At 39.9% G+C, this 27,327-nt stretch overlaps 1 protein-coding gene across 1 annotated transcript in view; it reads left to right on the forward strand.

The window, feature by feature from the left end:
* Positions 1–6,367: 6,367 nt before the first annotated feature.
* LOC308279675 (beta-galactosidase-1-like protein 2) overlaps positions 6,368–27,327 on the forward strand; it is a gene marked incomplete at both ends in the record, with an annotated part of 59,104 nt that continues 38,144 nt past the window's right edge. Inside the window, 8 exons of the mRNA XM_080719793.1 lie at positions 6,368–6,399; positions 6,548–6,745; positions 14,239–14,307; positions 17,404–17,499; positions 18,832–18,940; positions 22,136–22,228; positions 25,760–25,841; positions 27,082–27,146. Coding sequence (XP_080575919.1) covers positions 6,368–6,399; positions 6,548–6,745; positions 14,239–14,307; positions 17,404–17,499; positions 18,832–18,940; positions 22,136–22,228; positions 25,760–25,841; positions 27,082–27,146 — 744 coding nt within the window. The remainder of the gene's footprint in view (positions 6,400–6,547; positions 6,746–14,238; positions 14,308–17,403; positions 17,500–18,831; positions 18,941–22,135; positions 22,229–25,759; positions 25,842–27,081; positions 27,147–27,327) is intronic.

The raw sequence follows: 27,327 nt of genomic DNA on the forward strand, positions 1-27,327 counted from the left end.
CATGAATAGTCTGAGTAGCTGTCTCCACAGGATAAATGTTGTTTTGTCTGTCCTCATTTGTATCAGCTGGACCTGCCATTCTAGAATTGTGAGGCCAGCTTGGAGAAAGGTGATATGGTACACAACATTGGGGTGGCATCCTGACCAGCTTCTAGACCTTGGTGTTGAGTGTCTTCTGAAGTAACTGCCTGTTGTCTCTGCTGCCCTTGAACCAGTGTATAGCTGCCAGCTAGGGACCCACGAACACCACCTGCTCTGACATGTAGAATGGGGGTCCTGTCCTCTCTTTGTGGTTTAATTACCAAGCTTTATGTACTGTGCTATGTAAATAGTTTATGGATTTAACACTGGTCAACTCTCATATTTTGATGTCAACAAAGTTTAGGGATAAAATGGTACCTGGCCAGTACCAAGTGACCTTATGACTGCAAGAAATGTGTATGGAGAAATTTTGTCTATAAGGAGAAAAAATAAATGAAAGTGGCTCTGAAAGTGTTATTTCATATTTTTTGTACAAGTTTTTACATGCTGAATTAGTCTATGGATCTTTGTGATTAAAAAAAAACTTTTTGTTGTAAACCATGAATATGATGGGGTTATTTTTAGCACTGGATCAAAGTCTCTTATAGATTAGTTTATTTTAGACCATAGATGAAAGAAACTGCACTTTTTAGGCTAGCCAGGATGAATATGCACCTAATTTGTATGGAATTAAATTCATAAGACGTAAGTTGTACAATAGCTTGTGAAGTATCTTGATACTGCTTTTATTTAGCAGATTGTATACTATAATAAAAGATATAAATAATAAAAAAGATATAAATAATAAAAGATATAAATTGTGGAAAAGCTGAGTGAAGTTAAATAAAATAACCTATTCACATGCTTAAGGTATAAATCCCTTGCTTTAAGCTGGATTGCTCTGAAATCATGTCATGCTTTATGTGTTTTTTTTAAAAACAGGTAACAACTGTTCTACCATGCCTAATATCTGCTCACTTTATTGCAATAAAGTCCTGTCTCCCACTTATTCTTTTTAAAAATTTTATTGTTGTATTGTAATCATACATCATAATGAAGCTCAGAGTTATACAGACATACATACACATAGCACTTGGTGAGTTCTCCTTCACACCTCACTCTCTCCTCTTCCTCTTACACCATATTGAGCTTGGCATTGATGATTTTGCATATATATACACAGTATCAAATGACGTGTTCCCTTCATCAGTCTCTTCCCACCAGCCTCCCTCCCTTCAACTCCCTCTGAAGACCAGCAAGAAAACAAGGAGCTCTTCCTTATTCTTGACCTGGCATGTACACTTTGCTGATCAGATCATGCCACTCATGGCTCAACGTGTTCCAGTAGCTTCCAAGGTCACTTGGAGCAAAACCCAAGCTATTCCTTTGATCGCCAAGGTCCTGAAGGACTTAGACCTCTCATTAACCTTTCTGATCTTATCAGTCTCCTGTCCCATACTCTTGTCTTATCTTTTCTCTTGCCTTTTTGGCTTTCTAACTTACCAAGATGTTCCTGTCACAGGGCTTTTGGACTTGTAGTTACCTTGCTTGAGAAGCCTTTCTCTCATTAAAAATTTCTCCCTCACACATCACCCCCTGCCTCCCTCCTTGTACTGTGGACTGAACCTAGGGCCCTGCAAATGCTAGGCTAGCACTCTACCACTGAGCTACAACTCCAGTCCTGTTTATTTTATTTTGAGACAGGGTTTCACTAATTACCAGGCTTTCCTTGACCTTGTGATCTTCCTGCCACAATCCCTTGAGTAGCTGGGAGTACAGGTGTGAGCCACCACAACTGGCTCAGAAAATGTTTCTTAAGTAACATTAATTGTAATTCTAGTGTTCAATGCCAATGTAAATAAATGTAAGCAATGTAAATCAGCATGACCCATCACATAAAGTATGGGCCCAAAAATATACAAGTATACGTGTAACTTGAAATTTTAATATTATAAAATAAGGATAGTCAACTGGAGAAAATGAGAGAGGTTAGGAGACTGGAAACTCAATGAAAGAGTTGAACAGTTTTGGAAAAGATGAAAATGAGCATTTTAAGATTGTGTATCTTGGAAATGGAATTTTTTTTATGGGTCTGGGGATGGAACCAGGGGCATTCGACCTCCGAGCTACACCCCCTGACCTATTTTTTATTCTTTATTTTGAAACAGGGTCTCACTAAGTTTTGAAGGGCCTCACTAAGTAGCTGAGGCTGTCCTCAAACTGCGATCCTCTGGTCTCAGCCTCCTGAATGCTGGGATTACAAGCATGCACCACCACACCCGGCTGAGATGGAATATTTTTGATGGTTAAAAAAATCTAGTTATATAGCTTTATAATTTTGTACTTTTGGGCGGTTTCCTGATGTTTAAAAGGGATACCGAATGGCGATGTCTCCAATGATAAAGCTAGGGAATGGTATGAGTTTTCTGGACTATGACTGTAACTTCAACTTCAATCAAGTGGGCACAAAACAGAGATTACTGGTAAACATGAAAGTACAGTGCTTGCAAATTATAGACAATAGCAATTTGGGAAAATGTCATAAGAAAATTATGAGACAACATGAGGATTGTAAATTAAGAAAAATTACAGAAAAGGGCAAATTCCATTAGCCAGTGGATTTTAGAGGGAGGCTTTTCCTCTGATGTATTCCAGGAGCAGAGCCAATAGGTGACCTAAATGCAAAAGGAAATGAAAGAGATTAAAAAACAAATCCCCAAACAAGTGCAATGATGCAATTAGAAGAGAAAATAAGAAGTTGGGCATGGTGGCATACATTTGTAATTCCAGTACTTGGGAAGCGGAGACAAGAGGATCATAGGTTCTTGGCCGGCCTCATCAATTTAGTGAGGCCCTCCACAACTGATTGAGACCTTGTTTTTTCTTTTCTTTTTTCTTTTTTTGGTGGTGGTACTGAGGTTCCTGGAAGCCCTTATACCTCCGGGCTACACTCCCAGACCTATTTTTTATTTTTGGAAACAGGGTCTCTTAAGCCATCACAGCTGCAGGATCCTCCTGTCTCCGCCTCCTAAGCGAGGGGATTACAAGAGTGTGCCACCCCGCCTGACTGAGACCCTGTTTGAAAAATAAAAATCACTAAGATTGGGAGTGTCGCTCAGAGATAGAGTGCCCCTGGGTTTAATCCCTAGCTTCCCACCACCCCACACAAAGAAGCAATAAGAAAGATAAATCATCAATCACAAGGCTTCCCAAACATCAAACTTTCAATTGTTCAGTGACAATGGCATCGGAGAGAAAGATTCGCAGTCAGAATACAGTCAAGAATTGGAAAACACATCCTTTTCCCAAATGGCACTGCCATCTCTGCAGGAAGGTACTGGTAGATGGAGCTTCAAAATTATTTTCATTCTCTTTTCAGTCCCAGGTAAACCTGCTGGAAAGAGGAGAGTTTAACTTCCTTTGGAGCCTGGATCTGAATATGTATAAATTCGGCTGTGAGAATTTTAAAGAGAGCACACACTCCCACCCAGAAGGGAGCCTGAGGTCCTGCCCGTCCGGCAAACTCAAACAAAGGGCCCTGTAAGCTGGAGAAGTTAACATTTAAATCCGGCAAACTGAAAGAAAGGGCCCTGTAAACTGGAGAAGTTAACATCTAAATACGCCATACCTCCACATCTTTCTCTTGTCCCTTGCCCACTCTGGGTAGGGGAGCGTAGGTAGAAGGAAGCTGTGGACCTGCAGTTCTCAAACCACAGCCTGTATATGATTGCCAGGAGGGTGTGCTCAAACTCGAAAGCCCCACCCTCCCCGCTGGGGAGTTCTGATAGAGTTATGGAGGGGTGCGGAGAATTTCTGCCTAATTTGCCAAAAGGTTCCCAGTACCGCCACCGTTCTGAGTCCGCCATTCCGAGAGGAGATCCAGCCACTAGCTGCTGGGCAGATCCTGTAAAAGGGGCCGAGTTCTCCAGGAGGTCAGCTGGACAAGCTAAGCTTTCCTCCAGGGTCTCCAGGCTCCAACGGGACGGGATGTCTCGGTCTGGTCTTATTATTTCGGTGTCCTCAGTACCCCGCAGGAGGGAGGAAGTCCTGGGTGTGCGGGTGCCGACCAGCCTTGAGCAGAACGGCCAGCGCGCCGCCTCCGGGTGGCCCTGGCCCGGCAAAGCCTCAGCAGTCGGTGGGAGCCCGCGGGTCGGTGTGGGGCGTACTCTTAGCAGCCTTTGCACTCAACGACGGTAACAGGGTCCAAAAGGCCACAGCTCCGGGATCCAGCCAGAGGATAGAGGAACCCTCGGCGACAAGGGCTGCCCGGGAGCCCACTGCATCGCTGCGGACTCGCCTGCGCATCCCGGGTACCACCCCAAGAGAGGCGCCCGCGGGGCGGCGTGGGTGACCTGCGGAGGGCGGAGGAGGCAGTGTTCGGGTTGGGGTTGGGAGCCATCCTCTGGGGATGTGCCTCGCAGGGAGCCCGCACAGTTCCCTCAGATCCCTTTGACTCAGCACCCAAAGCTGCTGGCAGAAACCAGAGCTGTGGCGCCAGGTGCAGAGTCTCCGGCACAGGGTAAGGTGGGCTCTGGCCCGCAGACCTGGAGCTCTGGCATCCCCACGACTGTCCAGGGACGGCTTAGCTCCTAGGCACTGGGGCGCTCTCCCAGCCGTGGGCGGGCTCCACAGCACAGCCGGATGCTCCACAGATGGGTCTAGAAGCCCCAGGGAAGTAGCTTCTCATCAGAAATTTTTTCCCCTTTCTTTTTGGTGCTGGGTATTGAACTCAGGGGGCATTCTACCTCCAAGTTACACCACCAACCCAATTTTATTATTTTTTAAAATTTTGAGATAGGGTCTCTCGAAGTTGCTGAGGCTGGCCTTGAACCTGTAATCCTCTGGTCTCAGCCTCAGCAAGTACTAAGATTACAGGTGAGGGCCATTGTGCCCAGCCACATTGGCACTCTTTTCTTGCAGTCTTTTCTTCAGGTTTCCTTGAGGTCTGCTTTCTACCTTCTGTCTTCTCCCTGGCAATTTCTGCTGGAAAGTCCTCTGAACTCACTCTTACCCTGGGACCACTGTACCTCCATTTCCTGTGCCCCAAATCCTGCCCAAAGGGTCCTGGGTGCACTGTTTTCCAGCCTTTGTTTTGTTTAATCTTCTGGCCCCTATTCAGTTTTGCTTGTGATTTTTTCAACTTCTACTGATTCTAATTCTGCCTAAGGTAATACTCTTAATTAAGCCCAGTGATAGAGTGGAAGCATTTGTCAGTAAGGGGGATGTTTTAGTGATCCTGGAAGCTTATAGATTTTTTTAAAAAATAATTATTGGGGAAAAAAACAACAAAAAAGTCAACCTGAATGTAGAATAGTGATTATTGGAGCTTGTGAGGGGGTAAGGGAAGGGTCGATTTAATCACTGCATGTTGTATGCATGTATTGAAATCCCACACTAAACCCCATTAATATGTGTAATAAATGCATGTTTATCAAGCACTTTTTAAAAAGAGCTGGGGATATAGCTCAGTGGTAGAGCATTTGCTAGCATGTTCAAGGTTCTAGGTTCCCTACTCTGCATCACTAAAACAAGTAAATGGGAAAAAAACCCATAAAAGTGGAATATCCATTTTAAATACCATTTATTGAGTGCCTACTATGGTTCAACACTGCCTTGGGCCCTGGATTAAAGCTGCTGTGCAGAATGCCTCCCTGGTTTTGGACCCACAACCTACCTGTCCACCTGAACTCCTAGAAGTTTTGATACATAAAGGAAAGAACATTTGCAGCTGAGTGAGCAGTGTAAAGAAAATCACAGGACACACACATGATAAAATGTGTTCTGGTAATTCATGGGATATTAGTCTACTATGTAGAAGAGAAGTAGAAAGTTGGGTTGGAGGTTTCAATTGGGACCCCACTGTGGAGGAATTCCTTCTACATCCTTGTTAGTGTTCTCTGCAAAGGAGCAAACGATTAGAGTTCATTCCTTAGTGGCCAAATGTCTGTGACAAACTTCTCAGAGATTATTCTCTGTTGTGTAATAAAACTGTTCTCTGAGGCTTGATCCTCTCTAAAATGTATCTGGTATCTGTAAACTCAGTTATTTAGCAGGTGACTCTGCTACGTGGCTGTTCTCCCCCTACTCAGTTGACATGGCCTTGAGATGCTGTCGTGATTCCACGTGGTGCAAAAGTCTAGGAACAAATTCTGCCTTCTAAATGAGGCCACCTCTGACCTCTCCCCATCCTCCAAAGGAGACCTCTCTCAGCTCCCAGCTACCTTCTTCCGTCCTCCTGGTAGAGCTCAGTGTCTCTCTGACCCCTAATCTTTTCTATCTGTTTAGCATGTGGACCTTCCTGATGAGACTTGAATGTATCCTGTGCCTGTCTTCAGCCTTTTCGGTGATGGCTTTTTTATATAATAACCACGTAATCAGGTATGTTTGAGATGGAAGGACTGGGGAGATTTCTTTTTCTATTGAAGGTTTGCTCTGGCTCCTGAAGGAAAGGCCTTTCTGGTCTGCCCAGTCTGTGCATCTCATGGTAACATCTCTAGGACTTCACATACTCCTTTTATCCTTGCAGGATTAATCAAACTCACCTGGAACCCTACCACATAAAGGTCCACACAGAGGGTCTAAAAGTCAAGGGCTCAAACTTCACTCTGGAAGGCTTCCCGTTCCTGATCTTATCAGGCACTATGCATTATTTCCGGATACCCAGGCCCTACTGGAGAGACCGCTTAAAGAAGCTGAAGGCCGGTGGCTTCAACACCCTCACCACGTGAGTGCTGCACCCAGTACTTATTTCCCAAGTTTGTGATTTGAATTCCTAGCTCTGAGACCTTATTAGACCAGTCTAAAAGCTAACTGCTTAGTTCTTGCTTTGTTGTTTTTAGTCTCCACTTAATAGCCTGAGAATCTCTTATCAGTATAGCATGCTCTAGTTCCTCTGAAAGGCCCCTGTCTAAACAGAGTCACGGTGGCCTAGATGGAAGGCTCCAGCTTTCAGAAAGAGGCAGTGGCAAGTAGTTCACAAGATCCTCCCTGACTACTGAAGAATCTAGGCCTGGTGCTTCCTCAGATGTCCTCATTTTCCCCAGGAATGATAGCTGAGATGATGAATCCCGGGATATGATATCTTGTTTCTGAAGATGGGTTTCATTGAGAACCAGGTTTGGTCAGTGGTATAATCATTCTCAATCTAGAAGCTGAAATAAAGGAAAATAAATTATTTCTTTCCATCTTTCTAAGCTTAGAAATTGCATGCCCATTACTATTTTGACAGTTGCTTTTATTCATGTCTTTTTCCCCAGAGGATTAATAATTTTTTAAATATAAGATTCAAAGAATAATATGTGGAATTTAATTTGGTGAATGATGATGATGGATAATGTTTTTCCACTAAATTGTCATAATATCACTAGCATATAATTTCCCTCCCCATCTCATTCTTTGGTTGCTTTTGTATAGCAGTGATTCACAGACACTGAAATTTCATGAACTATTAAAATTTCAAAACCATTTGTGTTCTAAATAGGACTGCCAAGCTTTTTGTTTGCTTTTAGTGTCTTCACTTAGAAAAGGGAAGAATTACCATTATTCTATAAATTAAAAGACGTTCTTCTACACAAAATGGGAGGAGACATTAATGCAGAATAAAGGCAACTTTATACCATAAGTGAAGTTCGTATTGTAAACAAATTTCATTGCCTTTAAAAAGAAAGATTAGCAGCTCATCAGCGTATACAGGGAGGCCCAAACATCCTTTGATACAAACTCATTTACATGGAGGTAGTGAGTTCCATAGGAACTCTGTAATTCCTGACAAAGGGGAGAAAAGGAATCTGATGAAGTTAGTTCCAGCTGGTGTTCAGTGTTGGGCCAGGAGACTAGGAAAAGCAGGCATAAACTCTGGGTTGGTGCTTATTTCTGACACTAGATAGAAGGGGATTCCTAGGGATTTGGTAATGGCCATTAAGCAATTGAATTTCCCTGGAAATAGAGTAGAAGGCCTCAGGTGTCAAAGGTGATAAAGCACCAGTCACTCAAAAGGAGGAGAGGAGGTGGTTATGGTATTTTAGAATTGCTATGCAACCTTGGGGAAAGCTTGCTTCCCATTAACTGCATGTCTGGCTGTATCTGTATCTGTTGCCTGGCCTGTTTTTTTTACCCCTCCCCCCAGAACAAGCTGATTTTCATTCTTTGTCTTGGACGGGTTTTTAATTTTTGAAAAGTTTCACTGTGGATCCACAAACACTTTACCTGGTGACCCATGGATCTTGTCTTGTTTGTAGACACAATCATAGATTGTATTTCTAGGCTATTTGGGACAAAAATTAGTAGATAATATAATGTCATTAAATATCATTTGTGTATCTTTATGTTTTACTTATATTTGTTGCCCTTTTTCTGAATAGATGGAGTTTCCAGTTTGATACTCTAACACAATACCCTACCGGCTGGTTTCCTTTCTTGTCTTTTTATTGCCTTAAATTATTTTTTGGGCTGGAGGTGTAGTTCAGTAGTAGAGCACTTGCCTAGCATGTGTGGTGTCCTGAGTTTGATTTCCAATACTGAAAAATAATGTTTTTCTTTACAATTTCTAAAAGATATTGCAGTTTTTGGAATGATTGAGTGTTTTCATTGTTCCATTTCTCTTAGCTCGAGAGAAAGTACAGAGGACAGAGCTGTAGACTTTTTCTTTCACTCCTCAGGAATATTTTTACTGGTATAAAATTCTGGGTTGATAGTTTCTTCTAGTCACTGCCTTCCAGCTTTCATTCTTTCTGTTGTGAAGTTAGCTGTCAGTTTAATTGATACCCTTTAGAGAGCAATATATCTTTAGTTGCTTTGAGGAATTGAAGGATTTTATTTTTTCGAATAGATATTATTTTTTGGATCAGTGCTAGGTTTTCAGCAAAAGTGAGCAAAAGGTACACAGTATTTTCTTATGTTCCCTGCTCCTGCTCTGGCCATATGCACAGTCTCCCCATTATCAATATCCTCAGCAGAATAGGAGGTTAGTTACAGCTTATGATCCTATGTTGGCACATCATTATCAGTTATAGTTTATATTAGGATTGACTCTTGTACATTCTATTTTTTTGTACTGGGGATTGAACCCAGAAGCATTCAACCTCTGAGCTACTCTCCGGTACTTTTAAATTTGTATTATTATATATAATAATATATATAATATATGTTTTACATATAATATTTTTATTATACACATATCTTTACTGGAGTATTGTGGTCATTGTAGTCTAATATCATAATGAAGTTCAGAATAATAGGGACATATGGCCACAGCACTTGGTGAGCTTCTCCCCTTTTCTCTCCCTACTCCCTCTCTCTTGTCATACATGACACTGAGATTGGCATTGGTATTCTTGGTATTCTCACATATGTACATAACATTGTGGGGTTTGTTGTTTTTTTTTGAAACAGGGTCTTGCTAGGAGAGAGACTTGTAGAGTAGTGGAAGAGGCTTGGGGAGGAAACTAGAACAGGGAAGAGGAAAGATTGAGGAAAGTGAAGGTATTACTACCAATTTCACTAATGTAGGGAGTGAGAGGGGGAAGCTGTGTAATATGTGGAAAGAAATGCACCAAGAGCTTTGTGCACATGTTTTTATCACATCAATCCTCACTAGGATGTATAATTGCAAGGCACTAATAAAATAATTTAAAATGTTTTTATATTTAACACTTAAATATAAATATTGCTTAATTTTACCATTAAATTCTTCAATATTTTGATAGTTATTTTAACAGTGGCAAAGAATATATGAGATTAAAAATTTTAAACTTTCAGGATGAATTAAAACTATTATATTTTTATTATTTACTAATTTATTTATTTTGTGGTAGAGGGAATTGAACCCAGGGACATTTTACCTCTGAGCTACACCCCCAGACCTATTTTATTTTTTATTTGGAAATAGGTTCTTCTTGCTAAGTTGCTGAGAGCCTCACTAGAAATCGCTGAGACTGGCTTTAAACCTGCCATTTTCCTGTTTAGCCTCCCAAGGACTGGGAATACAGGCGTGTACTACCATGCCCAACTCATCTTTTGTTATACCTTAATGTTAACTAATCATATACCCTGCCATGTCTATTGTGTTGTTTGTCCCAAAAGGTTTATTATTTGCTTCTCCTGATAGAATCCAGAAGCTGGGAGGATTGCAGGTTTGGGAATGGCCTCAGCAATATAGCCAGACTCTCAGCAACCTAGCGAGATTCTGTTTCCAAACAAAAATATAAAAAAGAGTGAGGGTGGCGCCGGGCGTGGTGGCCCACGCTTGTAATCCCCGCGCTTGGGAGGCGGAGACAGGAGGATCGCGCAGGTTCGAAGCCAGCCGTGCTGGCGTAAGAGACCCTGTTTCAAAAATATAAAATAGGTCTGGGAGTGTAGCCCGGAGGAAGAAGGGCTTCCAGGAACCCCAGTACCACCAAAAAAAAAAAAAAAAGAGTGAGGGTGTAGCTCAGAGGCAGAATACCCCTGGGTTCAGTACTCAGTATAAAAAAAATTCAGAATATTTTTTATTACATACATGTGCACACATTTTTTAAATCTAAAATTATTATTTTGGCCTTTAAAAATTACTTATTTACTTATAAATACATGGTATATTTATATACCTTTCTTTTTTTTTTTTTTGCAGTACTAGGAATGGAAACCAGGGGCATTCTACCTCTGAGCTAAACCCCAGCCCGATTTTTTTTTTTAATTTCAGAATGCTTCTTGTTCTTTTTTTCCATATATGGTCAAGTTATTTTTGAACAAGGTTTTCAAGAACATTGAGTGAAGGAAATAATAATCTTTTCACTAAATATTGTTGAAAAATAATATGAAAAAGAATAAAATTGGACCCTTACCTAACACTATATACAAATATTAACTCAAAATAGATAAAAGACCTAAATGTAAATCTTAAGACTATAAACTTTTAGAAGAAAACCTGGGTCATAAAACTTCACAACATTGAAATTAGAAGTGATTTATTGGATATGATTTCAAAGGCACAGGCAACAGAAGAATAAACAAACAAACTTCATAAAAATATTGTACATCCAAAGACAATGTAAACAGAATTAAAAGTTATTGATAGAATGGGATAAAATATTTCCAAATGCTATATCTGAAGGTATATTAATATTCCAAATAGAAATCTTAAACATTAGCAACAAAATACCAAACGATACAATTTAGAAATAGGTAAAAGACTAAAATAGATAATGAATCTCCAAAGATTTTTATATGACCAATAAGCACATGGATATCACTCATCATTATCATAATATAACTGATCATTAAGAAAATACAAATAAAAACTATAGTGAAATACAATTTCACATTTCTTAGGATGGCTACTCAACATGAATTACCTTGCTCCAGCCCTTTACCTTGAATTTGTTACTCTCTTTACTTGTAAAGTGTGTTTCTTGTAAGCAGCAGACGGATGGATTCTGGTTTTTAATACATTTTGCCACTTTATGTTTTCTTATTGGGGAATTGAGGCCATTTACATTCAGTGTGATTATTGAGAGATAACTCTTAATTCCTAACATGTTAAGATTTTATTTCTGTTTGAAATACTGTTTATTCTTCTTTGCTTAGTTGTCTGCTGGATGGAAAACCTTGTTTCTCTGATTCTGGTGTGTTACCTATTTCTTCTTTGTAGTAAATTTCTTTGAGTATTTTTTCTAGTGCTGGTTTTGAAAACATAAATTCCTTCAGCTTCTGTTTGTCATGAAAGCTTCTTATTTCCCCATCTAATTTGATAGATAGTTTTTCTGGGTAGAAAAATTTTGACTGGAAGTTGTTTTCTTTCAGAGTTTGAAATATGTTACTCCAGGCCATTCTGACTTTCATGATTCTAATTGGGTTGCCTCTGAATGTCACTTGGCCTTTTGTTTTTGTTGCCTTTAAGATTCTCTCTTTGGCTTCCACATTAGTCATTTTGACAATTATGTGGCGTGGGGATCCTCTTTTCTGATCCTGTCTGAAGGGAGTTCTATAAGTGTCCTGGATCTGTGTATTGACCTCTTGCTCTATGTTTGGACAATTTTCTGATATTACTTCTTTGAAGAGATTATTGATCCCTTTGGCTTCACCTTCTTTTCCCTCCTCTATTCGATTATTCATAGGTTAGCTCTCTTAAAATTGGCCCATATTTCTTCAATGTCAGATTCCTGCTGTCTGATTTTTTTCTAAGTTATAAATTATGTGTTCATTTTTGGAGTGATCATCTTCTAGGAGCAAGATTCTATTCTCCATGTGGTCTAATCAATTGTTTATACTTTGAATTGATGCCTTTACTTCAATGATTGCATCCTTTATTTCTCTTAGACTATCTCTAAATTCTTTTCCAAAGTCCTGTATTATTTCTAGAGTTATATTCCTGATTTGATCTTCTGGAGATCTCTGAATTTTTGTCTTATCAGGTTTTGATATTATGAGGTTTTGGGCATTCATTGCTCTATTGTTTTTCCTCCTTCCCATGATTTCAGAAGTTTGTGCCTTCTCTGGATTCTTTCCTTGGTCACCACAAGTTCACTTAGGGTGCTCTGAATCTGGAGTTTGTGGTAATCTCAGCCGCCACTACTCCTTTACTGGGTTGTATCATAAAGTCTTAGACCCAGGGAGTTAATCGAGGCTGCACGAGACTGTGGGGGTGCTGGGCTGGGCATTTTCCCACGGGGAGCTGCAACTAGGGTGTGGTATCTCTGCCACCACTACTCCTTCACTAGGTTTGTCTGTAAAATTTTAGACCCAGGGAAATTATCAAAGCTGCTCAAGTCCTTGGGCATGCAGAGCTGGGATTTCTCCTGTAGGGGCCGCAATTTCACTTACAGTTATTGTGCGTGCCGATCTGGAGGTGTCGCGGGCCTGGTGATCTTGCTGCCACTGCTGGCAATATGGAGCTGCTGCAATGCTTCGGCTGTGAGGCTGGCATATTTCTTTTCTGGCTTTGAGCTCTATTCTGAGTCCCTGGACGGGGTGATAAGCTTGGCCACTGGGAGTTTTAGATGTTCTTTGTGCTGAAAGAACTGCTGAATTTCACTCAAATGATCTGCAGCTGCTCACTTCAGCTCCTTGTTTACCTTTCCTTTCTGGAGCCTGATGCTGTGAGGCAAGGTGGCGTCAGCGCGGTGTCTGCCGCCACAAAGTGGGCTGGTTTCTTTTCTGGTCTCTGGTTCTTCTTCTAGTCTTCTTTTTCTCTGTCCTTTTTATTCACAGTTTTTATTTTTCTGCTGTTAGTGATTTTCTCTGCTGATAGTGTTTTATGGCTATCAAAAGCACTGATTTTGTGGCAATGGAGATCGAGTGTTAGCAGGAATTGTAAACGCTGCTTTTCTCAGTCGCCATCTTTCCCGAAATCCCAGCCCGATTTTTTATTCTTTATTTTGAAACAGGGTCTTACTGAGTTGCAAAGAGCCTTACTAAGTAGCTGAGGCTGCCTGTGAATTGTGATCCTTCTGTCTCAGCCTCCCAAATGCTGGGATTACAAGAATTCGCTACCACATCTGGTTATATACCTTCCTAATATTTTGCTCTACTGTTTTTAATATATGTGTTATTTTTGTATTTGCTTTTTTCAATTGATATTTTTTCTTCTGATTATGGGTCATATTTTTTATTTCTTTGCTTGCCTAGCAATTATTTTAAATTGATACTAGGTATTATGAATCTTATGTTGTTGGTTGCTGTATTTCATTTTATTCATTTAAATAATATTGTATATTGTAGGGCCTGGGGGTATAGCTCAGTCTTGCCCAGAGCATGTGTGATTCCCTGAGCAACACACACACACACACACACACACACACACACACACACACACACATTCTCTCTCTCTCTCTCTCTCTCTCTCTCTCTCATAATCCAGTTCTATGAAATTTTTATTCTTTCTTCTGTTTTTTGTTTTATAAGGAATCACTTTATCCCCCCCTCCATTACAGGTACAGACTTGAACATTTGTGTTTTCATGAGAATCTTAAAAAAGAGATTTGCATCCCATAGAACATTGCACACATACTTACATATTATACCTCAGGTCCAGAATCATAGAATAATAGTGGCTGCTTAGACCTTTACTAGGTATTAGAGGGAAGAGTTTTGAAGATGATACATGGTGTACACATGAAAATTTGGCTGTTGATATGCTCGACCTCCTTCATGGAAGAGATAACCTAGGTGCTGTATTAAAACTGGAGGAGCAGAGGGAGGTTTTTATATTTTTTTTTCTCTCTTTTTTTCCTTCCACTGCAGGCATATTCCCTGGAGCCACCATGAGCCAGAAAAAGGCCGGTTTCATTTCACTGGAAACCTGGATTTGCTGTATGTGTTCATCTTTAGTTGTTTGATTCTGTAACTCAGAGATAAGGTTTTGGCTGTGTGAATCAGGTGAAGAAATAAGGGGCAGCTCTGAGAACCATCAAGAAGCTCTGGGATTTTCATTTTCCAGAGTGAAGATCTCTTGAGCTGGGAGTCTGTGGTTTACAGTGGAACATAGCCCTTAGTGTTACTGTGTGGTACAGAAAATGCCCATCCACTGTTCTACAGTGTTAGTAAAGAGGAACCTAGTCTCTTGGTTAAAATACGAGATTCCTGTGTTATAGTTTACAGGATTTCTAAGACATGATAGAAAGAAAGTATTTACTAAAAAAAATATGTGCTATCGACTAGTTGAGGCATTATCTTTGGTTCTGGAGATGTGAAGACCAAAACACTGTGCTTTCAAGAATAAAGAGTCTCTGAAAAGAGGGAGGCAAATACAACATACTAAGCATATACAGCCTGAACTAGAGGAGTAGATTAGGGAAGATACTGAAGGTATAGCTGAGGAAACTTTTAAAGTTGAGCTGGAGTTAAATAGAAGGGGTTGAATGATATGTCAGGTATTGTTTCCAGCAAAGTCAAAGATGAGAGAGTAAACTGTATATTAGTTAAGGTGACGTTAGGTGCTATAACAGGTAAACCTTAACATCTATTAACAATAAGGGTTTTTTCATTCAAGTAGATTTTTTTTTTAATACTGAGGATTGAACTCAGGGGCATGCATTCTACCTCTGAGCTAAACCCCAGCCCTATTTTTTATTCTTTATTTTGAAACAGAGTCTCACTAAGTAGCTGAAGCTGCCCAGGAACCTGTGATCCTCTTGTCTCAGCCTCCCAAGGGGTTACAAGTGTGAGCCACAATACATGGCTCTCATCCAAGTAGATTTTTTTTTTTTTTTTGTGTGTGTGTGTGTGTGTGGTACTTGGGATGGAACCCAAGGCATTCTACCTCTGATCTATATCCCCGGCCCTATTTTATTCTTTCATTTTGAAAGAGGGTCTCACTAAGTTGCTGAGGCTGGCTACAAACCTGCAATCTTCCTGTCTCATCCATGCTCCAGGCGTGGTGGCACATGCCTCTAATCCCAGTACTTGGGAAGCTGAGACAGGAGGATTACAGGTTCAAAGATAGTCTCAGGAATATAGTGAGACTCTCAGCAACCTAGTGAGACTCTGTTTCACAACAACAAATAAAAAACATAAAATAACTGGGGGTATAACTCAAAGGTAGAATGCCCCCGGGTTCAATTCCTAATATCCTTCTCCAACACACAGTCTAAAATTATCATGCTTGTCTTCATGGAGCCAGCAAGTAGAAGAAAGCATGGAACCTTTCCTCTGGAAGTTGCAACAGGGGGACTCTGTTCATATTTTGTTGGCTTGAGATCAGACACATGGCCCCATCTAAAGCATTGGAGCTGAGAAGTGTAGTTGAGTTATGTGCCCAGGAAGAAAAGGGATAACTTTATGCCACATATTGTATTTTCTGGAATCTGAGAGTAATACTTTCTGGCTTCCCCACTAGTTTTAAGTACACACACTGTCAACAAATAAAGCTGGAGAGATAGCCAATGCCCAGATTCTGGCTTTATAAACCATGTTACAGAATTAGAGGCCTGTTCTGAGGGTACTGGAGAATCATTGGAGAATTTTAATTTGGGAAATTTGCATTTGCATTCAGATCATTCTGTTAATATGTTTGGTGTGTGCTGTGCTAAACTGGGGGTAGAATTTGAGGTCTCAGGTATGCTCGGCAAATGCCGTATTACTGAGCTACATTTCCCAAGGCCCTGGCAATGTTTTTAGGAGCAGCATAATAGAATAAGATTTCAGTTCTAGAGACTCTCTGCCTGAATCTTTAGTGTTTTTTCATTTACCAAAACTGGATTCTGAGAAAGCTTTTTTTTCTTTTCTTTCTCCAGTACTGGGGATGGAACCCAGGGTCATCCTACCTCTGAGCTACACCCCCAGCCCTATTTTTTAATCTTGACTTTTGAAACAGGGTCTCACTGAGTTACAAAGGGCATCACTAAGTAGTAGCTGAGGTTGTCCTTGAACCATGATCCTCCTGTCTCAGCCTCCCAAAGGCTGGGATTACAAGCATGCATCACCACGCCTGGCTTGAGAAAACTTTGATCCTTGGGGTTTTTATTTTATTATGAATAAAATGGAGAAGTCATTGATACCTATCTCATACAATTATCAAAGGAAAAAAGAAGCAATAAATTTAGCTGTGGTGCCTGATGCTAACACAACATGAATATTAGCACCTTTGGTTGTGGTTGTTCATGGTGACACTGTGTTGGCACTAGACATTAGAGAAGCACTGAGAGGAGGTGAGGATGAAGAAGGCAAACCAGTCCAACGACATCCTAACAACCCAGGAACAAAGTGAAAAGTCTTGAGCAATGTGGTAGCAGAGAGAATGCAGAGGAATTTGAAGTTTGAGAACATTACGTGGTGGAAAAAGGAAAGATGCTTTAGTAGACTGACTGGTAGTAGAAAGTACAAAAGAATGAGGAACCAGAATGCTGTGTAAGTTTCTGCCTCAGGTGGCTTCCTGGGTGGCGGTGCCATTCACAGAGGTAGGACACACAGAGCGGGAGTGAATTTTGGTGGGAAGGCTGGGGTTTGATTTAAGATTTCTGGACTGACACATTAATGCTTTTCCCTCTGGAACTTTGAAAGAATCCATTTCTTATTGAGCCTGGTCTTCCTGGGTCATGTCCCCTATAAGGACTTTTAAGGGCTAGGCTGGGAGTTTCATTCATCCCAACCTTAGAAGAAAGCAAGGGCCAGGCATGGTGGCGCACGCTTGTAGTCCCTGCGCTTGGGAGGCTGAGACAGGAGGATCTCACAGGTTCGAAGCCAGCCTCAGCTATTTAGTGAGGCTCTCAGCAACTTAGTGAAACCCGGTTTCCAAATAAAATATAAAATAGGTCTGGGAGTATAGCCCAGAGGTAGAAAAGCCCCTGGGTTCTAGCCCCAGTACCAAAAAAAAAAAAAAAAAAAAAAAGCAAGGAGAGAAACATCACAGGTTTGCCAGGTCTCAGTGTTGGATGGATGTGAAGTTATTGTTATTGTTTTGCTTCCCAGGTCTTTTATAAGCATGGCTTCACAGATGGGGCTCTGGGTCATTCTGTGTCCAGGACCCTACATTGGTAGTGACCTGGACCTTGGAGGCCTGCCTAGGTAAGTTGTGCTGAGGATCCCTGGCAGTGACAAAGCCCATTAGCACATTCAAATACAGGCCAGAGCAAAGTGGTTTGCTTTGTTTTTACAAACTTTTTTTTGCACTATTTTGTCCATTTAATAACATAGACAATGAACCATAAGATATAGGGGATTACATAGTATTTTAAAAATAAATCTCCATCTCTGTAATGTAAATGGGATAAAGTTCATTTTTATTCTTAAAATAAAAACGAATGGCTACCACTTAAGCAATATCTTCCTAAATTCTAGTTTAAGTGGTGGCAGTACAAATAGCAAGGTTGACTATCTCTTTTTAAAGATGGTTTTATTGTTTTTGCTTTGGATATTTTTATTGTTGTAAAATACACTTAAACATACTTTTAAGCACTTTCAACTGCTTAAACATATACACTTCCATGGCATTAACTATATGCAAAATGTTGTAAAACATTTTGAAAGAAAACAGACACAGAATAGGCAAATCTGTAGAGGCAAAGGATATAATAGTGGTTGCCAGAGTGGCTAGGGGATAAAAAAATTGGATGTATAAATTTTTCTATGGGAGATAAAAAATGTTCTGGAACTAGACAGTGGTAAGATACTGAGATATTTGTAACTGGCATAGATTGTTTTTTCTTTATTGTTAATTTTTTATTGGTGTACTGTAGTCATACATCTTAATGGAGTACAAGATGGTAGAGGCATACATGCACACATCACTCATTTACTTCTTCATTTCCTACCCTATTCCCTCCCCCTTCACTCCTTCGCATATTTGGCTTAGTGATTGATTTTAGTATGTTTGTGAATGTACATCATGTAAATTAGGGCATTTCCCCCTTCTTCCCTTCCATCACCCCCAGTTAGGCCTCCTTATTTGCTCATCTATGGTTTCTCTCCTTCATCTAGAGTTCCTCCTATGACCCTTTTTCTCCCTAGCTTCTGACTACTAGGGATTGCTTTTTCTTTTTGTTTTTGTGGTGCTGGGGATTGAATCCAGGAGCATTTGACCTCTGAGCTACACTCTTATCCCTATTTTATTTTTTATTTTGAAACAGAGTCTCATGAAGTTGCTGAAAGCCTTGCTAAATTTCTGAGGCTGGCTTTAAGCTTGTGATCCTCCTGTCTTAGCCTCCCCAGCACTAGGATTACAGGTGTGGGCCACCACACCCAGATAGGTTGCTCTTTCTTTTAACTGGATTAATCCCTCACAACACACCTTTGGTTTGGCTGTACACATGCATGCTGTGCATCTCTAACCTCCTGAGCGTGAACATTTTTTGTTGCTGTTATTCATCCCCAATCCGAGTCTCACCTTTTCACTCCTAGCTGGCTGCTCAGGGATCCAAAAATGAAGCTGCGGACAATGTATAAAGGCTTCAGAGTAGCAGTGAATTCCTATTTTGACCAGCTGATTCCCAGGATAGAGGAAATGCAGGTAAAACTCAACTCTCCATCTCTACAACTCAGGAAAGTACTTGACCAGATTGATGTTCTGAATAGGACTTCCCGTTTTCTATGCACTCAGAAGCAGGAAGCATATGCAACAGCACATTAGCAACAGCGATTTACAGTCCTTAGCTGAAAAATGTCAGGTTTCAATTGCTTTGCTTTTTTTCCTTTTCTCCTGTGACTGCCAAATGAACAAAGCTCAGGCTTGCAGTTGTGCTTTTTTCCTGGTAGGACACTCCCCATATCTTTGTTTTGGCTTGCCCATTATTTACTTGCTTTCTCCATCACCATAAATGGTAAATTAGTGATTATCCTCAAAATGTCTTCACTTATCTCTAAAGTGCTACATGTCAGTTCTTTATAAATAATAGCTTATGTAGGAATTTTTAGGTCACTGATTTTGTAGAAGTTGCATTTTATTTGACTTTAAATATACCTCTTAGCAATAAAATCATGGTGTTCTGCAAACTTGTTTAAGTAGAAGTCATGTATATTATATTTCTAAAATGGATAGAAAACATAAAAAGGACTATATCCAGATAGCGCCCAAGTTAGGACAATTCAACTTAAGATTCTTTTAATCTTATGACGGCGCAAATGCCATATAGTTTTTGTGGAAATCAGACTTTGAATTTCAATCCTTCCCTGGGCTAATGATGAACCACAATCCTTCCCTGAGATAATGATATGTGGTATGATGCTCTTGTGGCCTGCTGGGCAGCAGTAGCAGGCCCACGGCTCCCAAATGGCCATATATGCCACAACGAGAAACACCTGGTCCTCTACAGTGTACTGTTAAGCTACGGTGATGGTAGATTAGCTGTATTAAATGCATTTTGGACCTAATGATGGCTTTATTGGGACATAGCCCCAGGGTAAGTTGAGGTGCATCTGTACTAGGTAGAAATTGAGCAGAGAGGAGTAACAAGTATATAACATCTGTTAGATATTAAGCTTTACACTAGGCAATTGACATCTACCTAGCTTATTTTATCCTCACAGTAATTGTTTGAAGGAGACATTGTTAGAGATTAAATGGAGTACACAATTGTTTCATGTGGCTAGTTGCTACTATATTTGGTGGTACAAATAAAGAACATTCTCATCACTTTGTGAAATTCTATTGGACATTGCTAGATTAAATTGCTCATTTTGTCCTTAACTTAGGACTTCTCAGTATTGAAATTCGTGGTTGGAAAACTAAACTAGTAATCAGAAAACTATTGGGCATGAAACCAGGTTCTCAGAAAGTTTGGAGGTCTCAAAAGCTTTTTGTTTTGTTTGTGGTATTGGAAATTGAACTCAGGAACATTCAGTTTCTGGGCTACATACCCAGTCCTTATTTATTTATTTATTTATTTATTTATTTATTTATTTATTTTTGCTTTGAAACAGGGTCTTTCTAAGTTGCTGAGGCTGCCCTTACACCTGCAATCCTCCTGTTTCAGCCTCCCAGTACTGGGATTACAGGTATGCGCCACAATGCCTGCCTTCAAAAGCATTTTATGATGGCTCCAGGAATGGGCACTTCCCTACTACTGAGTAATTTATTTTTTTAGAACTGTCTTTTGTATTTATCAGAGTCAAGGTCTCTTGCTTCAAACAATTTCAAATACTGTCAACTTCTGGATCTTTCATCTTTAGGTTCTTTAGTCTGCTCCATTCTTCATTGGGTGGGTAAAAATGGAGGGAAGAGATGCAGGATTTGAGAACAGGTTTTGAGGTTTTGTCATCATGGGATATATAAGGGAAAGGTTTAAAAGGAGTAACACTGTCTTCGTTTTCTTTTTCTCCCCTGTTGGGGTACATATTATAGTGGAGTATTTCTTAATTGTAAATATCCTCCCATTTCATTCTCTCTATGTAAAGTTTCTTTTAGGTCATGTTAATTAGTTTTGATGTACAAACAATTTAGTCTCACATGTGCATAATTTTGGGCTTTGTCCATATTTGCTACTTGTATTGTTGGCCTGGAGTTTAATTCTTAAAGGTCATCAATTTTTAAAATTTTCTATATACCGAGAGAGGTACTTCATGGTTGCACCATACGTTTCTGAGAGTAAGTTAAGGAGGTACAAAGTAGGCATGATGAAATTCAGCTAGAATGTGACAGGTACAAGATATGGAGAGAAAACACCTTACCTGACAGGTGATTTTGAGTTGAGGGAGCACTAAAGATAAGGGATAGTTGAACATGTTCTCCTTGACAGAAAGGAACCAGTAGAGAGGGAGGGGAAACTTGGAAGTATTTGCAATTTAGAGGGCAGAAGGGGGAGTGATCCAGCACAGGGTTGGCATTGATAGAGAACCATGGAGAACATCAGCCTTAGGGAGGGGTGGGGCAAGAAGAGCTAACAAAGGAAATGAAGAAGAGTAGCTAGAGAGGCAGGCCTCTCTAGGAGAGTACATATCACCCAAGATGTGTGCAGATGAAGGGAGAGTTGTAGGAGGAAATGGCTCGTTTTGTCAAATGTCAGTGAGAGAGCAGTTGTGTGAGGACTAAAACTTCTTGTTTGAATTTAGCAAGGTGGTCAAATTTAATAATTTGGGTGGATTGGAGGGCATGGGAATGAGACCACAGTGAGTAAAGGAGTGGATAAGAGAGTCAAGATTGAATTCAGCAATGTCACTAAGTCTGACCACGAAAATGAAGAGCAACAGGGTGGGAACTGGACAGCGACATCGTCCAGGCAAGGGGTATTTAACAGAGCCTGAAGTGAATTTCAGTGAGGATGAGAAGGACTCAATAAAGAAAGGGATGGATGCAGAAGACAGAGAGACTCCTCTGAAGTCCCAGAGAAGTGGGAAGGAGGTGAGATCCAGCACGTAGGAGGAGAGATAGCCCTTTAATGGGGTGAGGCACTCTTCACTCATTGAACTGGTGCTAACGTGGGAAGGATGGTAGTGGACGTTTGAGACCTCATGCCTAATGCACTGATTTAGGAAAAAAATAATGGGAGTGAATTATTTAGGGAGTACTAGGAAAGGTAACATTCTAAGACCATTTGAATTTCCAGAAGAAACCACTGACTACTGGATGATAAATCGCCAGAACTGTACTGCGTCCTGGAGCTGAGTTTAGGAGTGCGTTACTTTTATGTGTGTACTCAGCACTCAGAAATTCTGTCCTTTTGTTGCCAGTATCCTCTCTTTCAAACTCTTATCTCCCTTTGACCCTCAGTATAGCAGGGGAGGCCCTATCATTGCCATGCAAGTGGAGAATGAATATGGTTCATATCATCTGGATAAAAAATACATGTCATTTATAAAAAGGGTAAGTGCTCCTTTAACTTTTCTCCATATCTACAAACTTTTATTTTGTTAGTTTGTGGAGCAAACATATCCTGTAGTTTTCATGGAACCATGGGACAGAAGGGGAATGACAATAAGACCCAGTTTTATTTTCCTATGAATTTACATTCTAGAGAGAGGACTAGAAAATATCCACATAGCTCTAATGGGTATCATAGTGCCCTTTTAGTTGATGTTTGCATAATACATGTATATATATATTGGTGGTGGTGGTACTGTGGATTGAACCTAGTGACATTCTACCTCAGAGCTTCAGTCCCAGAACTTTTTTTTTTTTTTTTTTTTTTTTTTTTTTTTTTGGTACTGGGGATGGAACCCAGGGTCATTCTACCTCTGAGCTATACCCCCAGCCATATTTTTTGTTCTTTTTTTTAAACAGGGTCTTACTGAGTTGCAAAGGGCCTCACTAAGTAGCTGAGGCTGTCTGCGAACCTTGATCCTCCTGTCTCAGCCTCCCAAATGCTAAGATAAAAGCATGTGCCACCAAGCCCAGCTAGCCCCAGTGCTTTTTATTTCTTCTTTTTTTTTGGGGGGGGGGTGGTGGTACTGGGGTTCCTGGAAACCCTTCTACCTCTGGGTTATACTCCCAGACACCTATTTTTTATATTTTTATTTGGAAACAGGGTCTCTAAAGCTAGAGAGTCTGTCTTCGAACCTGCACAATCCCCCTGTCTCCACCTCCCGAGTGCGGAGATTACAAGCCTGTGCCACCTCTGGCTTTATTTCTCCTTTTGAAACAGGATTTCTGTAGGTTGCTGAGAGCTTTGCTACATTGTAGAGTCTGTCCTCAAACCTATGATCCTTCTGTCTCAGCCTCTTAAGTACTGGGAGTACAGGAGTTTCCCATCATATGCAGCTCTTTTACTTTAAACTTTTATTTATACATCTATTTTAAATATATATATCTTATAAGTTCATATAACTGGAATCTATTTTTGTTAATTTACTATGACATTTTTGTCTTATAAATGAGGTGTTTAGCTTGTTTGCATTTAATTGCTGATATATTCACATTTAAATCTATTATCTTGTTATCTTCCTCCTGTTTGTTTTTTGTGTTGGTGGTTTCTTTTCCCTCTTATGCTCTTTTGCTTATTTTTTTTTATTATCCCATTTTCTCCTCTGCTTGTTTACTATATATATTTCACTATTTTTTTTTACAGCTCACCATACATACCAAAGTTAACATTTAAGTTAATATGTTTGCCAACTCCAGGCAAAAACCAGCATCTTAGAAGTTTAATTACATTTTCTTCCTTTCCACCTTGAGCAATATTGTTATCAGTTGTCTTAATGCTATGAATATTTTCTACCTACAGACATTATTATTATTTTTATTATATAAAGTTAATAGTTATTTAGATTTACTCAGATCCTTTTGTTGCTTCTTTTTCCTCCATGTGTCTGTGGGCTTTTATCTCTTATCATTTTTCTCTGCCTTTAATATTTTCTTTGTTGCAGGTATGCTGGTGAGAAACTCTTTTACCTTTTGTTTGTCTGAAAATATGTCTACTTTACCAATTTTTTTTTTTTTTTGCAGTACTGGGGATGGAACCCAGGGGCATTCTATCACCGAGCTACACCCCGGGTTCTATTTTTTTTAGTCTTTTTTTTATTTTTTGAAACAAAGTCTCACTGAGTTGAGAAGGGACTTACTAAGTAGCTGAGGCTGTCTGTGAACCACATCCTCTGGTCTCAGCCTCCTGAATGCTGAGATTACAAATGTGTGCCACTACACCCAGCTTTTACCATTATTTTTGAAGAATACCTTTGTTGTACGTAGAGTTTTCTAGGTTGGAAGTTATTTTGTTTGTAGATTCTTCCAGCATCCAATGTTTCTATTAAGAAGTCAGGTATCACCAGGTGTGGTGGCACAAGCTTGTAATCCCCACGCTTGGGAGGCAGAGACAGGAGGATTGCGCAGGTTCAAAGCCAGCCATGCTGGTTTTAGAGACCCTGTTTCCAAATAAAAATATATATAAAAAAAGTAGGTCTGGGAGTGTAGCCCAGAGGTAGAAGGGCTTCCAGGAACCCCAGTACCACCAAAAAAAAAAAAAAAAAAAAGTCAGGTATCAATAAAGTTATTGTTCTTTGGAAGGTAAATTGTCTTTTCTTCTGGCTGTTCTCAAGACCTTTTTAAATTTTGTTTTGTTTTCAGCAATTTTACTATGATTGCCTGGGCATGGTTTTCCTTCTGCTTCTCCAGCTGGCATATTGCACATTCTAATTTGTGGATCAAAGTCTTTAATCAGTTTTGGGGAATTCTCAAATATATATGCTCTATTTTCTTTCTTCTTTTCTCAGCTATTTCATTTATGTAAATGTTGTATTTTTTTATCACATTTCACACGTATGGTTTTCTGTTTGGATAATCTCCTCTCAGGTGTCTTCTAATTCATTAATTTTTCTTCAGTTTTATCTAACTCAGTGTTAAATTCATTCTATTATGTTCTCAACCTCAGATATTTTAACTTTTGATTCTAAAATATTTATTGATTTGTTTTTATTGCCTGTTTCTTTTCCAAATTTTTTTCATTCTTTGAATATATTAATTTATAATCTATTTTGAAATCTATGTCTAATAAACCTAATATTGGCTCTCCCAAGAATCTGTTTCCATTGTGATTTTTTTCATGTACATAATGTAAAGTATTGATCTTAATGGTATACCTAATCACTTTTTATTCCATGTCAGAGACTGATTTATGAGAACACTGAAGTCATTTGAGACATTTGAGTCTTCCCAGTTGGATTTGTTTTTACTTCTGGCACACATTTGCAATGATTTAAAATTAGATTGCTATCCTTGTGAAATACAATTTTTTGTTCACCCTTGTTTCTAGGGGATTGACTTTTAGGTCCTGGCAAAAAGCTTAGGGTTTGTAATGATCTTCCTACCAGGGTACCCCCTAAACTGTAATTTATTTCCCCAAATCTTGTAAAACTGCTGACAGCCCTGTTTGGAGTTGCATTCTCATGGGCTCTAGAGTTGTTTCTAGTTCAAGTGAGAACATTAAAGGCCTTACACAGCAAAAAGTGTGACTGTGTGTGGATGAAACTTACCTGCCCTTGCCATTAACTGAAGGAAACTAGAAGTGATGTGTGAGTTCCCAGATACACTGAAGTGAAATTGGCCCATGGGACATGGTTAATTTGTGTATCAATGTGGACAACAGTGTTCACAGGTCTGACATACTGGAGAAAATCCAGAATTCAGGTCTTTAACGGAAAGCACTGTATTAGGTGAATGCAAACAATCCCACTGCCTTTTCTATGAGGTTTGGAGTTTTAATTGTCATTTGGGCCCTGCTGTGTGTGGCTGAGGCGTGATATTTCTCTCTTAAATTTCTATTTTGTAGTTAGTTGGATGAGGAATTGGACTTTCTTCTCCATGCCTCAGCTCCACTCTAATATTTTATTGTCATATTTTTTCTAGAAAATAAAAAAGCAATCCCATGGGACAATCTGTTTACCTCCCTGAATTCCTCCCTAGGCCCTGGTGAAAAGAAAGATCGATGTGTTGCTCATGACTGCAGACAGAGGGATACAACTGAAAAAGGGCCACCTAAAACATGGTATATTTTGGTTTTACCCCTTTTCTTCTACTGGTCAAGTCTGAAACAGCAAGAGTCTTTCTGAAGCTTCATCTTTCTCATATCTTGTGCGGAGCTCCTGGTCTTTAGTGAATGTGGTGGGGACTTGCAGTCAAAGCCCAGTTAGGGAGCTGGATCATACTTGCTGCCCACCAGCTGTTACCCCCAGAGCATCAACAGTGTAGAGCATTCACTCCATCCTCCACAATCCTGTAGCTCAATGGTAGAACACTTGCCTAGCTTATGTGAAGTCCTGTGTTCAATCCCTAGTACTACAAAATAAGGAAATAAGTAAATAATAAATAGCAATTGGGGAATATGGAATAAGGTTACAATTAGGAAACACAGGTTGATGTACAGGAAAATGGAGGCAGAGGAGGGCCAGGCTATGGCCCAATTGTTAGAGCACATGCTTTGTATTAGCAAGACCCTGGGTTTGATCCCCAGCAGTATGTGTGTGTGTATATATATATATATATATATATATATATATATATATATATCCTAAAATATAAAATATATTTTAATAAATATCAATAGTTTATGAAATATTTATTTTGTGTAATATGTATTTTATTATATAAAATTATTTTTAAGCCAATTGTGGTGGCACATGCTTGTAATCCCAGTACTTGGGAGGCTGAGACCAGAGGATCCCAGGTTCACAGCCAGCCTGAGCTACTTAGTGAGGCCCTCCACAACTTAGTATGACCCTGTTTCAAAATAAAGAATAAAAACTAGGGCTGGGGGTATAGCTCGGAGGTAGAATGCCCCTGGGTTCAATCCCCAGTACCTTAAAACCAAAATTTATAAAACATTATACATATGTAAATCAGAACACTTGGAGTCCAGTTTCAGGTCTTACATGACTCATCTCCCTGGGTTGAATTTCTTCATTTGGCCCCCATCTATTTATCAAGCAGTTGACTTTTACTGCTTTTGTTACTTCTCTGGGTCCTTCACTATAAATGCTAAATGAAGGCATATATTTGGAAGAGCTTTGAAAATTGCATGTGTAGGATCATATCTTTATTGTTAGTCACTGGCTATAAAGCCTGAAGTGAGGTGTCTGGGAGGTGTTGAGCCTGGCTCTCCAGCCTGGCTCTAGGAGTACGTCTTCTGCCGTACGTCTACCCTGGTGGAGGGATCATGACGAGCCCTAAGTTTTCAGCCAACTCATAGCCTGACCTTCTCAAGCATGGTCTCTCCTTTCCATCGGCAGTGCTGGCCACAGTCCACATGAAGGATTTAAAGAAAGAAACGTATAGCCAACTCTCTTCAATTCAGGTAAGGACTGCTCAGAGATGCAAGATGTTTGGTTCTTGCCCATGCCAGGACCTCCTTCCTCTTAGCTCCTTTGTTGGGGGAATTCTCAGCAGTGATCAGTTCAGTTAAAACTTGGATCTGTTGTGCCCTTACATGCCTATTTTAAGCTGAGCATGGTGGCGCACACCTGTAATCCTAGTAC

Source organism: Muscardinus avellanarius, assembly GCF_963383645.1.
Source record: "Muscardinus avellanarius genome assembly, chromosome: 1".
Lineage (NCBI taxonomy): Eukaryota > Metazoa > Chordata > Mammalia > Rodentia > Gliridae > Muscardinus > Muscardinus avellanarius.